Here is a 14,206-nt window from a genome sequence, read left to right on the forward strand (position 1 = left end):
GTTGTACCCCCCCCCCAATAAACCAAAACCAGCAAAAGACTGTTCATTGTCTGTGCAAGTGATGTATGGAGTCTGGGAGCGGGGTGGATTGTCTGTTACCGCTACACTCAGTAAATGCAAGGCGATCTCTGATTGAATGAGGTGGAGAGGCAGGAAGGTGATGTCACAATCTCCACCTGGTCCAAACAGATCGACTTGTATTCACAGAGAGAAAAAAAATGCAAGGCTTTCTGTGAATGTTGTCCGTGGTGAGTGGTGACCCCCTGTGTACACTATGCAACAGGAACAATCACACGGAACAGGACCCAGAAAACAGCAGAGATCACGCTAGTAGCAGAGACTAGTTCAGTGACTTTCAGCTTCCATGAAGATCCCATGGGTATGGCATATGCATACCTACAACTGGACCAGTAAATATGCTATAAAATCCATGCATCCATCCATCATTTTTAATTAAAGTTTGATAAAAATTGTCCAGCAGCAGGAGAGTTTTACTTTAGTAAGAACAGAGATCACCACAGTGAATTACTAGCCAATTTCAATCTGCCAGTCAAAAGTTGGCCTATTGCTGTTTGTTCCCAAAATGAATAGTATCGGGGTGCTGCTGCTGTAGGTCACCAAGCTATTTGTAAAAGAGAAAAAATAATTCCACAGTCAAATATAGACTGCAAGTGTATGCTGTCTATCTGTGAAAATTGTACTTCTCTGTAACACCATGCACAGCCCTTGAAGCCACATGAAAATACCCTCTCCCTACTATATGGTATTTTTTACATTTGTTTTTGCATTAGTATATGTCTCCTATGGCAGGGCCAAGCTTTCCATATCTACAGTATCTCACAAAAGTCAGTACACCCCTCACATTTTTGTAAATATTTTATTATATCTTTTTATGTGACAACACTAAAGAAATTACACCTTGCTACAATGTAAAGTAGTGAGTGTACAGCTTTATAGCAGTGTAAATTTGCTGTCCCCTCAATAACTCAACACACAGCCATTAATGTCTAAATCACTGGCAACAAAAGTGAGTACACACCTAAGTTAAAATGTCCAAATTGGGCCCAACTGGCCATTTTCCCTCCCCGGTGTCATGTGACTCTTTAGTGTTACAAGGTCTCAGGTGTGAATGGGGAGCAGGTGTATTAAATTTGGTGTTATCGCTCTCATTCTCTCATACTGGTCACTGGAAGTTCAACATGACACCTTATGGCAAAGAACTCTGAGGATTTGAAAAAAGAATTGTTGATCTACATAAAGATGACCTAGGTTATTAAGAAGATGGTCAAGACCCAGAAACTGAGCTGCAGCACTGTGGCCAAAACCATACAGTGTTTTAACAGGACAGGCTCCACTCAGAACAGGCCTCGCCATGTTCGACTAAAGAAGTGGAGTGCACATGCTCAGCGTCATATCCAGAGGTTGTCTTTGGGAAATACAGTGCCTTGCAAAAGTATTCACCCTCCTTGGCTTTTTACCTATTTTGTTACATTACAGCCTTTAGTTGAATGTTTTTTTTTAATCTGAATTATATGTGATGGATCAGAACACAATAGTCTTTGTTTTGCTGAAGTAAAATTCGAAAAATATATACATAAAACTATTTTTCAGAAATAAAAAACTGATAATTGGCATGTGCGTATGTATTCACCCCCTGTTATAAAGCCCACAAAAAGCTCTGGTGCAACCAATTACCCTCAGAAGTCACATAATTTGTGAAATGATGTCCATCTGTGTGCAATCCTAAGTGTCACATGATCTGTCATTGCATATACACACCTTTTTGAAAGGCCCCAGAGGCTGCAACACCTAGGCAAGAGGCACCACTAACCAAACACTGCCATGAAGACCAAGGAACTCTCCAAACAAGTAAGGGACAATGTTGTTGAGAAGTAAAAGTCAGGGTTAGCTTATTAAAAAAAAAAATAATGGATTATCCAAATCCTTGATGATCCCTAGGAGCACCATCAAATCTATCATAACCAAATGGAAAGAACATGGCACAAAAGCAAACCTGTCAAGAGACGGCTGCACACCAAAACTCACGGACCGGGCAAGAAGGGCATTAATCAGAGAGGCAGCAGAGAGACCTAAGGTAACCTTGGAGGAGCTGCAGAGTTCCACATCAGAGACTGGAGTATCTGTACATAGGATGACAATAAGCCGTACGCTCCATAGAGTTGGGCTTTATGGCAGATTGGCCAGAAGAAAGCCATTACTTTCAGCAAAAAAACAAAATGGCATGTTTTGAGTTTGAGAAAAAGTAATGTGGGAGACTCCAAAAATGTATGGAGGAAGGTGCTCTGGTCTGATGAGACTAAAATTGAACTTTCTGGCCATCAAATAAAATGCTATGTCTGGCGCAAACTCAAAATATCACATTACCCAAAGAACACCATCCCCACAGTGAAACATGGTGGTGGCAGCATCATGTTGTGGGGATGTTTTTCAGCAGTCGGGACTGGGAAACAGGTCAGAGAGGCTAGGACGAAGGTTCGCCTTCCAGAAGGACAATGACCCCAAACACACTGCTAGACCTCAATCCAAAGGAAAATCTGTGGTCAGACTTAAAGATTGCTGTTCACAAGCGCAAACCATCCAACCTGCAGGAGCTGAAGCAGTTTTGCAAGGAGGAATGGGCAAAAATCCCAGTGGTAAGATGTGGCAAGCTCATAGAGACTTATTCAAAGCGACTTGGAGCTGTGATGGCTGCAAAAGGTGGCTCTACAAAGTATTGACTTTAGGGGGGGTGAATAGTTATGCACATTGACTTTTTTCTGTTATTTTGTCCTATTTTTTGCTTCACAATAAAAAACAAACAAAACAAAAAAAACCTCTTCAAAGTTGTGGGCATGGTCTGTAAATTGCTGCAAATCATCAAACAATCCATGTTAATTCCAGGTTGTGAGGCAACAAAACACGAAAAATGCCAAGGGGGGTGAGTACTTTTGCAAGGCACTGTAGAGGTATGATTGCTGCAGAGGTTAAAGGGGTGGGGGGTCAGCCTGTTAGTGCTCAGACCATACACTGTATCAAATTGGTCTGCATGGCTGTTGTCCCAGAAGGAAGCCTCTTCTAAAGGTGATGCATGGGAAAGCCAGCAAACAGTTTGCTGAAGACAAGCATATGTGGGTCATCTTCAAACGGAAGGTGGAGGAGCGCAAGGTCTCTAACATCCACCAGCTGTGATGTTGTCATGGAGAAGTGGAAGAGGACTCCAGTGGCAACCTGTGAAGCTCTGGTGAACTCAGTGTTCAAGAGGGTTAAGGCAGTGCTGGAAAATAATGGTGGCCACACAAAATATTGACACTTTGGGCCCAATTTGGACATTTTCACTTGGTGGTATACTCCCTTTTTTGCCAGTGGTTTAGACATTAATGGATGTGTGAGTTATTTTGAGAGGACAGCAAATTTACACTGCTGTACAAGCTGTACACTCACGACTTTACATTGTAGCAAAGTGTAATTTCTTTAGTGTTGTCACATGAAAAGATATAATAAAATAATTACAAAAATGTGGGGAGTATACTCACTTTTGTGAGATACTGTATATCTAACAATAGTTTGTCTGAATGGCCAAAAATGTAACAACAAGATTCCAGTTTCCATTGACTTTCAAAGGGATTTGCCTTCGGTTCAGGTTTGCTGAACTCTTGGCAATTCAAAAGTGGGAAGATCCACCCATCAGTAGTTAAGATGTAATAATGCACCTAAAATATAAATGTATACATTTAAAATTGTGTCTCATACTAGGTCAACTTGAAGATGCTTTCACATGGTTGATAAACCGTTACATATACCAACAACAGTGACTAGCCTAAGGTGATACAAGGAGATGAAACAAATCCTTCTACATAAGCTGTACTTGTTTATCTGCAGTCCTCTTTCCCTTTACAGCCATTCAGAGTACAGAATTACACAGAATTCCTCAACTCCAGAGGGCAGTGATCTCATTTGCACACTGTTCAGCATTAAAGGGTTTGTTAACCCATCTATATAAAGCTATGCCAGCCCCTCTATTAGAGGCTGGCATAGCACACTGCATCAGTAGTTTTAAAAAAGGGGTGTTCTAAATACCTAATTTGAGCTTTCTTCAGGCCGGTCACATGACTCACTTTACAGCTTCGATGGATGACCTGAGGGCAGATAAAATTGGTATTTAGAATTAGGATGTTTCAAAACTAATGACATGGTGTGCTATTTTAGGATTTTATTTTACAAGCATAGCGGCAGGGGGGCCGGACTGGAGACACCAGAGGAAGATGACAGGCAGGAAGGAGGGGGTGAGGAGGAGAGTAGAGGGGACAGATAAGTATGATGCAGGGATGTACTCTGACCACGGTGATCAGGGCGGAGCACACCTGATTTTCGTGGTCAGCGCAGAGAGGGCATACAGAAAGTGCCACCAGGTTCAGGGTTTATTTATTTATTTTTTTTTTTACAGTTTAGAGGAGGCAGATTTTTTTTTTTTGGGGGGGGGGGGTAACAAACACTTCTCCCCTCCTTCAGGGTCTCTCTTGGCAAGGCCAGATAAGACACAGTGAGGGCAGTACTGCTGCACTAGCTCAGTTTGGTCTCTATTGCTGGAGAGAACATTTCCTTGTTGATCAGAGCTAGCCAGGTCACATGATATTGACATTATATGTGGGCATGTATACAGATCCTAGATGACAGCCCAGTCCCCCCTCTCCCCTCCATGCCCAGTAACTAAAAAAGAACACAGTGGGTGGGATGTCATGTCTTGATTGATGGATGATCCACCTCCCATAACAGCATGAGGACACAGACTGTAGTGGAAATCTGCTACCTGAGCACTCAGGCAGACCCTGCAGTTTATCAGGTGACTGTGGTATACAGAATTTTATATATACACAGTATTTTAATGTGAAAAGATTTATAAGCTATGGGCACTGTGGTGGGAGGGCAGATGAACTATTTTCATATTGCTGGGTTTAGTAACACTTTGAGCTGAGTGTAATATGAGACCTGTGTGGAGGAAAAGGACACACCCTCGCTACAGTCTCATAGGGAAATATGCAGAGCTAAGGCTGTAAATCTCCTGCTATGTGCTGGGGGTAGAGGGGCATCTCATGAGATTGCGTGGTGTCAGCATAGACTGTCAGAAGTGGCTCATGCAGATCGCAAAGGAATGACTGAGTAGACAGAAATTACACTAGGTAATGCAAGTACATACTATGGAGTGATGCTTTGTTCATCATTTATTTCAGGGGTCTACAACCACTTTAAACTTTGTTTTTTGCTAGTTACATCCACCTTTTCTTCTTGTAGGAATATGACTGTGGACAATCTCCATTATCTGACCAGTCAACAAGCTTTGGCAGACCTTGCCCACTTCCAGGTAGTGATGACTGAAAAACTTGGATTAGGTAACAGGAAATGGATTGTGTTTGGTGGATCATACCCTGGGTGTCTTGCAGCATGGTACCGATTAAAGTTTCCTCACTTGGCCTATGCAGCTGTAGCCAGCAGTGCCCCTGTACAAGCTGTGCTTGATTTTTCTGGTAAGAAACTAAAGAATTTAAATTTGTTTTTTATGACCTAAATGCTGAAGTGTATCCTGGGGGTGAGGCGGGGTGCTAAAGAGAGATGGATGGCGCCAGCAATATGCAAGCATATAGAAATCTTCACCAGCACATCATTGTGCACAAAAGTTTTTTTTTTTCGGAGCGATGATCTCACAATCTTTTCTGATTTTATCATGAATTGCTACTCCAGGTGAACATAGTCATCAATGCTTGGCAGCCTATCAAATTTTGGGTTTCATTTTCTAGCTTCGGTCAGAAAGTGAAAGGTTTGAAAGCAGAAAACCAAAAGACTTATTTCCTTCATTTTTTTTTTGAGTCCAAATGCAGAAGGCCATTTGTTCCCAACCAGCACTGTCAGGTATTTTTTTTGTGCAAAAGTAAGACATCTACAACTAAACGGGTAAATGCATAGATAAAGTGTGTGCAGGAATCCGTTTACAGCTGTATAGATCATTTAGCAAGTCTTACCTTCTGCCCTCTCTAGTAAACATCACAATTCAGTTCTTTTTTTGATTGTAATTGCACCCCAGCTGCTGAAGACACCCCTGCTTAGGGTTGGCACCTCACCCCTTTAAAACCGAACACATATGAATTACACAGGTTATGAAGCTTTTTTTTTTTTTTTTTATCAATATTTTTTTTTAATGAAATAAATAACAAAAGGCACATCCATTACAGATATTCCAGTGTACAGTTCATACAGACAATAGACAATTTTACAATGAACAAAAGTAGTCAAGACATCTGTATACCTAGTTTTATATAACTTGACATTGTGACATTGCAGTCTATGATATTGCCTTTTTCTGTTAACTCAGAACAGTACAAACTAACAATAACCGTGAACTCTTCTCTTGGAATATTATCTCCATATTTATGAGTGTACACCACAATAAAAGCAGCTTGACCACAGCATCCTGGTATGAATTGTGTCAGTCATCGTTCACTTCTTTTAATATTAAACCCAACTGTCCTGATCCATCAACATTGCAGCAGCCTGTTAAGGACCAGTTGTGGAGGAGATACATCTGGAGCACCCAACCAACATTTTTTCCGCACTTCTTAGGAGATTTCCTATGATAATAGGTATTTCTTTCACGGATAAGTATATTATTGACTGGATCCATCGCTTACTCGTCAAAGTCTGGGCAGATTACCAATATCTCGCTATAAGCTTTCTAGCCAGATAAAGTTGTCTAAGGAGAGCAATGTATACGGGAGGAGAATATGATTCTTCTACTAGACTACCCAGCAAGCATACCAAGGGATCCACAGACAGCTGAATCTGATATACATTATTAATAATCCTAATGACACGGTTCCAATATCTAACTAGTTTGGGACATCTCCACAACATATGTATAAGGTCACCGGAATGTATCTGACATTTAGGACAAATGAATGAGTCTTGTCTTCCCCAGTCGTGCAACTGCACAGAAGTCCTATACACTCTATATAAAATATATAGATGCAATTATTTTTGTGCTGTAGATACTGACACTAGGACACTAGAGATCCTGCTTCAAGTATTTGCTCCCATTGTTCCCCATCAATAGTGCCAATGTCTCTTTCCCACTTCTCCCTGCAAGATCAAGCGCCTGTATATGGGCCAACAATTGTGTATAAGTTCAAGAGATAATACCCCCTTTTTTTTTTTTTGTTTCCTCATACACTGATTCCAAGAAAGAGGATGCCATCAGGCGCAGAGACTAATAGTTTTTCTGATATCTGACAGTGTTCTGAGGCTAATTTAATGCAGATAAGGCACCAAGTGAGTTTAATTACCACCTTAATCAGCCACAGAACCTATGCAGTTAATGTGCTCGGTTTTAAAGGGATGAGGTGGCAACCCAACTCCTGCTGGAAGGTGTTTTTTTTACTTTTAGCTCCAAACAATTCACAATTTTTGGAGCAACAGCATAGTACTGTTCAATATTATCAAGTTAACTGAAAGCAAAAAGCTTGGAATTTATTGGCTAACTCAATTTAAAAATGATAGCTTTTAGACTATGTGAGGACACTTTGTGTTTCTATGTCAAAAGCTTGCAGTTACAATTAACCAGCCTTCTCAATAGATTGAATCTCCTTATCTTTATATAATTTGAAAAAGTATCTAGGGTCTTTTAAGCCCCTGTTGGAGAAATGTTCCCACCCTTCACAAGGACAGGAAGGGGAGGGTATATCTTCCAACAAGGGCATTGAGAGCAATAAAGACCTGACAGTTCTTACTCCTTCTCACTGTATAGAAAACCAACCACCTATTTTGGCTATTGTAACCTTTCCATTATTGATTTGCAGAATACCTTGATGTGGTGCAGTCATCTTTGGATAGAAATCACTCTGACTGCCCCAAGACAATTAAACTGGCTTCCGATTCATTGATAGAGCTTCTGGCCCACAAAGAAAACTATGAGAAAATCACACATGATTTCAAGTAAGTGGCTTTTGTGTAGTTTAGATTATTACACTCATTGTTTTACAGTAGTGAACCTGTGAATGAACAGCTTTGTATCTGTCAGTTACAATATGGTAAGACAATTAACCTTTTAAAATGGGCCTCTGCTTTTAACTGGTAGGTGCCTGTGTTCAAAGTTTAAGGGTGCATTCACACCTGCAAATGCACCCGTCCTAGATGAGATGCGAAAACCCCACAATTAGTTGTATTGGCTACGAGTGCTGATTGGATGCTGGCTTTCCAGCATTTCTCTTTGACAAAAGCTGGCTGTTAGAGCGGCTCCTGTTGGAAAGACAGCTGTACACAGGCTGGCTAATTATTGGATGGTTCCTGTTGAACTGACTGATATTCGGCCCGTGTGTACCCAGGCTCTTGTTGAATTGAAGAGGGTGTGTGGGTGTGTGTGTGTGTGTGTGTGTGTGTGTGTGTGTATCTCTCACCATGTAACAACATGGAATGCCAATTAAATACATAAAAATGAATACAATGGGAAATAAACTATTGTGTAGGTTCAATAATAATATAATATAGTGTGTGTGTGTGTGTGTGTGTGTGTGTGTGTGTGTGTATATATACATTTAAATATTAGTTGTGTGAGAAAGTATTTGCCCTCCTGTCTGTGTGGTGTGTGTGTGTGTTTTTTTTTTTTTTGCATATTTGTCACACTTAAATGACTCCTCAAACAAATATTATTGCACAAAGATAACCTGAATAAATACAAAATGCAGTTTTTAAATGATGGTTTCATTTATTAAGGCAAAAAAGCTGTCCAAACCTGCCTGGCTTTATGTAAAAAAGTAATTGCCCCCTAAACCTAATAACTGGTTGTGCCACCCTTGGCGGCAACAACTGCAATCAAGCGTTTGCGATAACTGTCAATGAGTCTTTCACATTGCTGTAGAGCAATTTTGGTCCACTCTTCTTTGCAAAATTGTTTTAATTCAGCCGCATTGGAGTGTTTTCCAGCATGAACGGCCTGTGTAAGGTCATGATGCAGCATCTCAATTGGATTTAAGTCCGGGATTTGACTAGGCCACTCCAAAACCTAAACCTTTGTTTCAACCATTTGGAGGTGGACTTGCTGTTGTGTTTCGGGGATCATTGTCCTGCTGCATAACCCAAGTGCACTCGAGCTAGAGGTCACGAATTGATGGCTGGACATTCTCCTTTAGGATTTTCTGGTAGAGCTCATGGTTCCATCAATTATGGTAAGTTATTCAGGTCTGAAGCTGCAAAGCAGCCCCAGACCATCACGCTACCACCACCATGTCTGACTGTTGGTATGATGTTCTTGTTATGAAATGCTGTATTCGTTTTATGCCAGATGTAATGGGATGCACACCTTCCAAAAAGTTAAATGTTTGTCTCATCAGTCCACAGAATATTTGCTTAAAAGTTTTGGATAATCAAGATGTGTTTTTTTTTTTTTAAATGTGAGATGATTGTTTGTTTTCTTTTTGCTCAGCAGTGTCTTTGGCCTTGGAACTCTCCCATGAATGCCATTTTTACCCAGTCTCTTTCTTATTGTTGAATCATGAGGCAAGTGAGGCCTGCAGTTCTTTAGATGTTGTTCTGGGTTCTTTTATGACCTCCTGGACGAGTCGTTGTCATGCTCTTGGAGTAATTTTTGTAGGCCGGCCACTCCTGGGAAGGTTCACCACTGTTCCAAGTTATCTCCATTTGTGGATAACGGCTCTCCCCATGGTTCACTGGAGTTCCAAAGGCTTAGAAATGGCTTTGAAACCCTTCCTAGACCGATACATGTACATTTGTTTCTAATCTGTTCTTGATTTTTTTTTAGATTGTGGCATGATGTGTGGCTTTTTGTGATCTGTTAGCGTGTGTTACGTTATCAGACAACTTCTATTTATGTGATTTCTTGATTTAACAGGTCAGGCAGTAATCAGGCCTGGGTGTGGCAAGTGAAATTTAACTCCGCTTTCCAAAAAATTGTTGTTAATCACAGTTCATTCATCATCCAGCATGGGAGGGGGAAATTACTTTTTCACATAGGGCCAGGCAGGTTTGAACAGCTTTTTTCCCTTAATAAATTAAATAATAATTTAAAAACTGCATCTTGGATTTACTATTGTTTACTATTGTTGTGTAATATTAAAATTTGTTTGATCTGAATCATTTAAGTGTGAGAAATATGCAAAAAAACCCCCAAAAAATCAGGAAGGGCAAATACTTTTTCACACGTGTGTGTGTGTGTGTGTGTGTGTGTGATATAATATACACAGTATCTCACAAAAGTGAGTACACCCCTCACATTTTTGTAAATATTTTATTCTATCTTTTCACGTGACAACACTTAAGAAATTACACTTTGATGCAGTGTAAAGTAGTGAGTGTACAGCTTGTATAACGGTGTAAATTTGCTGTCACCTCAAAATAACTCAACACACAGCCATTAATGTCTAAATCGCTGGCAACAAAAGTGAGTACACCCCTAAGTGAAAATGTCAAAATCGGGCCCAATTAGCCATTTTCCCTCCCAGTTGTCATGTGATTTGTTAGTGTTACAAGGTCTCGGGCAGGCCCGTCGCGACAGGACAGGCAAAACCAGCAATTGCTTGGGGCCCGAGCTGGCCTGGGGCCCCAGCCGTGCCGCCGCTTCCTATAAGCTGCAGCCTGTAGCGTGGCTGAGCTCCTCTTCCTTCCTCTTGCAGTCCGCGCATTACAGGAGATTCAGTTTCCTGTTCCCAGCTGGACTGACAGGAAGTGCACGCACTGAGTCCAGAGAAGAGACGGCTTGTGAGTCACAAAGATATGTTGCGGTTGAAATACTACTGTCACTCCGTATTTGAGAATGGCTTGTGAATGCTTTGAACATCTATTCTTCTCAGGTCAAACCAGCACATAAAACTTAGTTGTCCATGTAAACTTAATGCTCTAAGATAACATCAGTAGCACAGAAGCAAGTGCTTGTGAATGAAAGATTCAAGGGATTGTATCAGATTGAATATCAGTTAACCACTTGCCGACCGCCTAACGCAGATATACTGCGGCAGAATGGCACGGGCAGGCAGAATCGCGTACCTGTACGTGATCTGCCTCCCGCGGGCGGGGGGTCCGATCGGACCCCCCCCGGTGCCAGCGGCAGTCGGCATTTCACTGGGAGCGTTGGGAGGCGAGGGGGAGACCATCCGATCGTGGCCCCACCCTCGCGATCACTCCCAGCCAATCGGAATCCTCCCCTGCCTGTGTGTAGTTTCACACAGGCAGAGGATGTGATGTCATCTCTCCTCGGCTTGGCAGTTTCCGTTCCAGCGCCGAGGAGAGAAGACATGTAAGTGCACAAAACACACACAGTAGAACATGCCAGGCACATAAAACACCCCTGACCCCCCCCCCCCCCCCATTGCCCCCCAACCACCCCCCCCCCTGTCACAAACTGACACCAAGCAGTATTTTTTTTTTTTTCTGATTACTGATTGGTGTCAGTTTGTGACAGTTACAGTGTTAGGGCAGTGAGTGGTAGCCCCCTTTAGGTCTAGGGTACCCCCCTAACCCCCCCTAATAAAGTTTTAACCCCTTGATCACCCCCTGTCACCAGTGTCACTAAGCGATCATTTTTCTGATCTCTGTATTAGTGTCGCTGGTGACGCTATTTAGGGAGGTAAATATTTAGGTTCGCCGTCAGCGTTTTATAGCATCAGGGACCCCCATATACTATCTAATAAATGTTTTAACCCCTTGATTGCCCCCTAGTTAACCCTTTCACCACTGATCACCGTATAACTGTTACGGGTGACGCTGGTTAGTTCGTTTATTTTTTATAGTGTCAGGGCACCCGCCGTTTATTACCGAATAAAGGTTTAGCCCCCTGATCGCCCGGCGGTGATATGCGTCGCCCCAGGCAGCGTCAGATTAGCGCCAGTACCGCTAACACCCACGCACGCAGCATACGCCTCCCTTAGTGGTATAGTATCTGTACGGATCAATATCTGATCCAATCAGATCTATACTAGCGTCCTCAGCAGTTTAGGGCTCCCAAAAACGCAGTGTTAGCGGGATCAGCCGAGATACCTGCTAGCACCTGCGTTTTTCCCCTCCGCCCAGCCCAGCCCACCCACAGTATCGATCGATCACTGTCACTTACAAAACACTAAACAAATAACTGCAGCGTTCGCAGAGTCAGGCCTGATCCCTGCGATCGCTAACAGTTTTCTTGGTAGCGTTTTGGTGAACTGGCAAGCACCAGCCCCAGGCAGCGTCAGGTTAGTGCCAGTAGTGCTAACACCCACGCACGCACCGTACACCTCCCTTAGTGGTATAGTATCTGAACGGATCAATATCTGATCCGATCAGATCTATACTAGCGTCCCCAGCAGTTTAGGGTTCCCACAAACGCAGTGTTAGCGGGATCAGCCCAGATACCTGTTAGCACCTGCGTTTTGCCCCTCCGCCCGGCCCAGCCCACCCAAGTGCAGTATCAATCGATCATTGTCACTTACAAAACACTAAACACATAACTCCTGGAACAACAGCAGGCAATAGCAGACTGGAAGCTGGTGAACACAGCGGAGGGTCAACAAGCCGGTGGTCAGTAACGTTCGGACAGCAGAGGAACTACTTACCTGTGGACACCATCTTTGACCTAGTTTCAGTGGACCGTGAGGGACATCTATGCCCGACAGAGGCTCTACCCTTGCCTCCATCACTCCACATTTCTGCCCTTGGTGGCACAAAGCTTTACCGATTCTATGCTTACGGCAGTAGAATCCAACCCATCCGGTAAGCGTATTCCATCTTTTCACTTACTTTGAAGATATCTGAGCACATCGTTGAGAAGCTGAATGTATTGCCACACGGATCACTTACATTGATTGTGGACTTTTGTGTTTCAGCAACACGGCACCATTGGGACATTATGTTCATGTGCACAGAGATCACCCATACATGTGTTTTTTAGCGCTACATTTATTTAATTTATGGTATTCAACCATGGCAAGGCCTGTTCTGACTAGAACCTGTCCTGTTAAACCACTGTATGGTCTTGGCCACCGTGCTGCAGCTCCATTTCAGGGTCTTGGCAATCTTCTTATAGCCTAGGCCATCTTTATGTAGAGCAACAATTATTTTTTTTCAGATCCTCAGAGTTTTTGCCATGAGGTGCCATATTGAACTTTCAGTGACCAGTATGAGAGAGTGAGAGCAATAACACCAACTTTAACACCTGCTCCCTATTCACACCTGAGACCTTGTAACACTAATGAGACACATGACACCGGGGAGGGAAAATGGCTAATTGGGCCCAATCTGGACATTTTGACTTAGGGTGTACTCACTTTTGTTGCCAGAGGTTTAGGGATTAATGGCTGTGTGAGTTATTTTGAGGGGACAGCAAATTTACACTGTTATACAAGCTGTACACTCACTACTTTACATTGTAGCAAAGTGCCATTTTCTTCAGTGTTGTCATATGAAAAGTTATAATAAAATATTTACAAAAAATGTGAAGGGTGTACATACTTTTGTGAGATTGTGTGTGTGCGTGTATCATTTTATTTTTTTAAATTTAGTGTTTGTTTTTTTATATTTTATTTTTTTCTTCGCAAAGCCTGTGCAAACCATTGGAAATCAACTCAAAAATGGACATGGCCTTTTTCCTTGATACCACAGCTGAATACATTATGGATATTGTTCAGTATAACAATGACAATCGAAAGTTTGAGGTAAGAGTTTCATTAGACAGCTCTGTAGTTAATCAAGTGATTATAATATTTGACAAAGCGTAACAAAACATTTAGTAATAAAAATGCAATATGAATAATTTATTTACTTTTGTACTTTTGTTTATTTTTTTACTTTTATAATACATGTACTGTTTGGAAAGAGAAAATATTTGGGCCTCTAGCATAGAACAAAGCCTACCCAAAGCAGTGCAGATCAGACAACAAATCCAAAGGTGACTTTTAACCAACCAATGATGTGGTTAGAAACTCTAATAATTGCTGATTAGTAACTTTTAACAGTTCACCAATTTATGTCCAGTCTTGTTATAAATAGAAAAACCTATGAGTTGTGTGTTAATCGGAGGTCACATACAGTATACTACCAAAAGTATTGGGACACCTGCCTTTTACACGCACATGAACTTTAATGGTAAACCAGTCTTGGTCTGTAGGGTTCAATATTGAGTTGGCCCACCCTTTGCAGATATAACAACTTCAACTCTTCTGGGAAGCCTGTCCAAAAG

General features: G+C 41.9%; 1 protein-coding gene across 1 annotated transcript in view; it reads left to right on the plus strand.

Annotated features, from left to right (window-relative positions):
- LOC141139627 (putative serine protease K12H4.7) overlaps positions 1–14,206 on the plus strand; it is a 111,153-nt gene that overhangs the window by 18,993 nt on the left and 77,954 nt on the right. The window contains exons 3-5 of the mRNA XM_073625940.1: positions 5,290–5,522; positions 7,845–7,980; positions 13,568–13,682. Coding sequence (XP_073482041.1) covers positions 5,290–5,522; positions 7,845–7,980; positions 13,568–13,682 — 484 coding nt within the window. The remainder of the gene's footprint in view (positions 1–5,289; positions 5,523–7,844; positions 7,981–13,567; positions 13,683–14,206) is intronic.

Source organism: Aquarana catesbeiana, linkage group LG04, assembly GCF_042186555.1.
Source record: "Aquarana catesbeiana isolate 2022-GZ linkage group LG04, ASM4218655v1, whole genome shotgun sequence".
NCBI classification, from domain to species: Eukaryota; Metazoa; Chordata; class Amphibia; order Anura; family Ranidae; genus Aquarana; species Aquarana catesbeiana.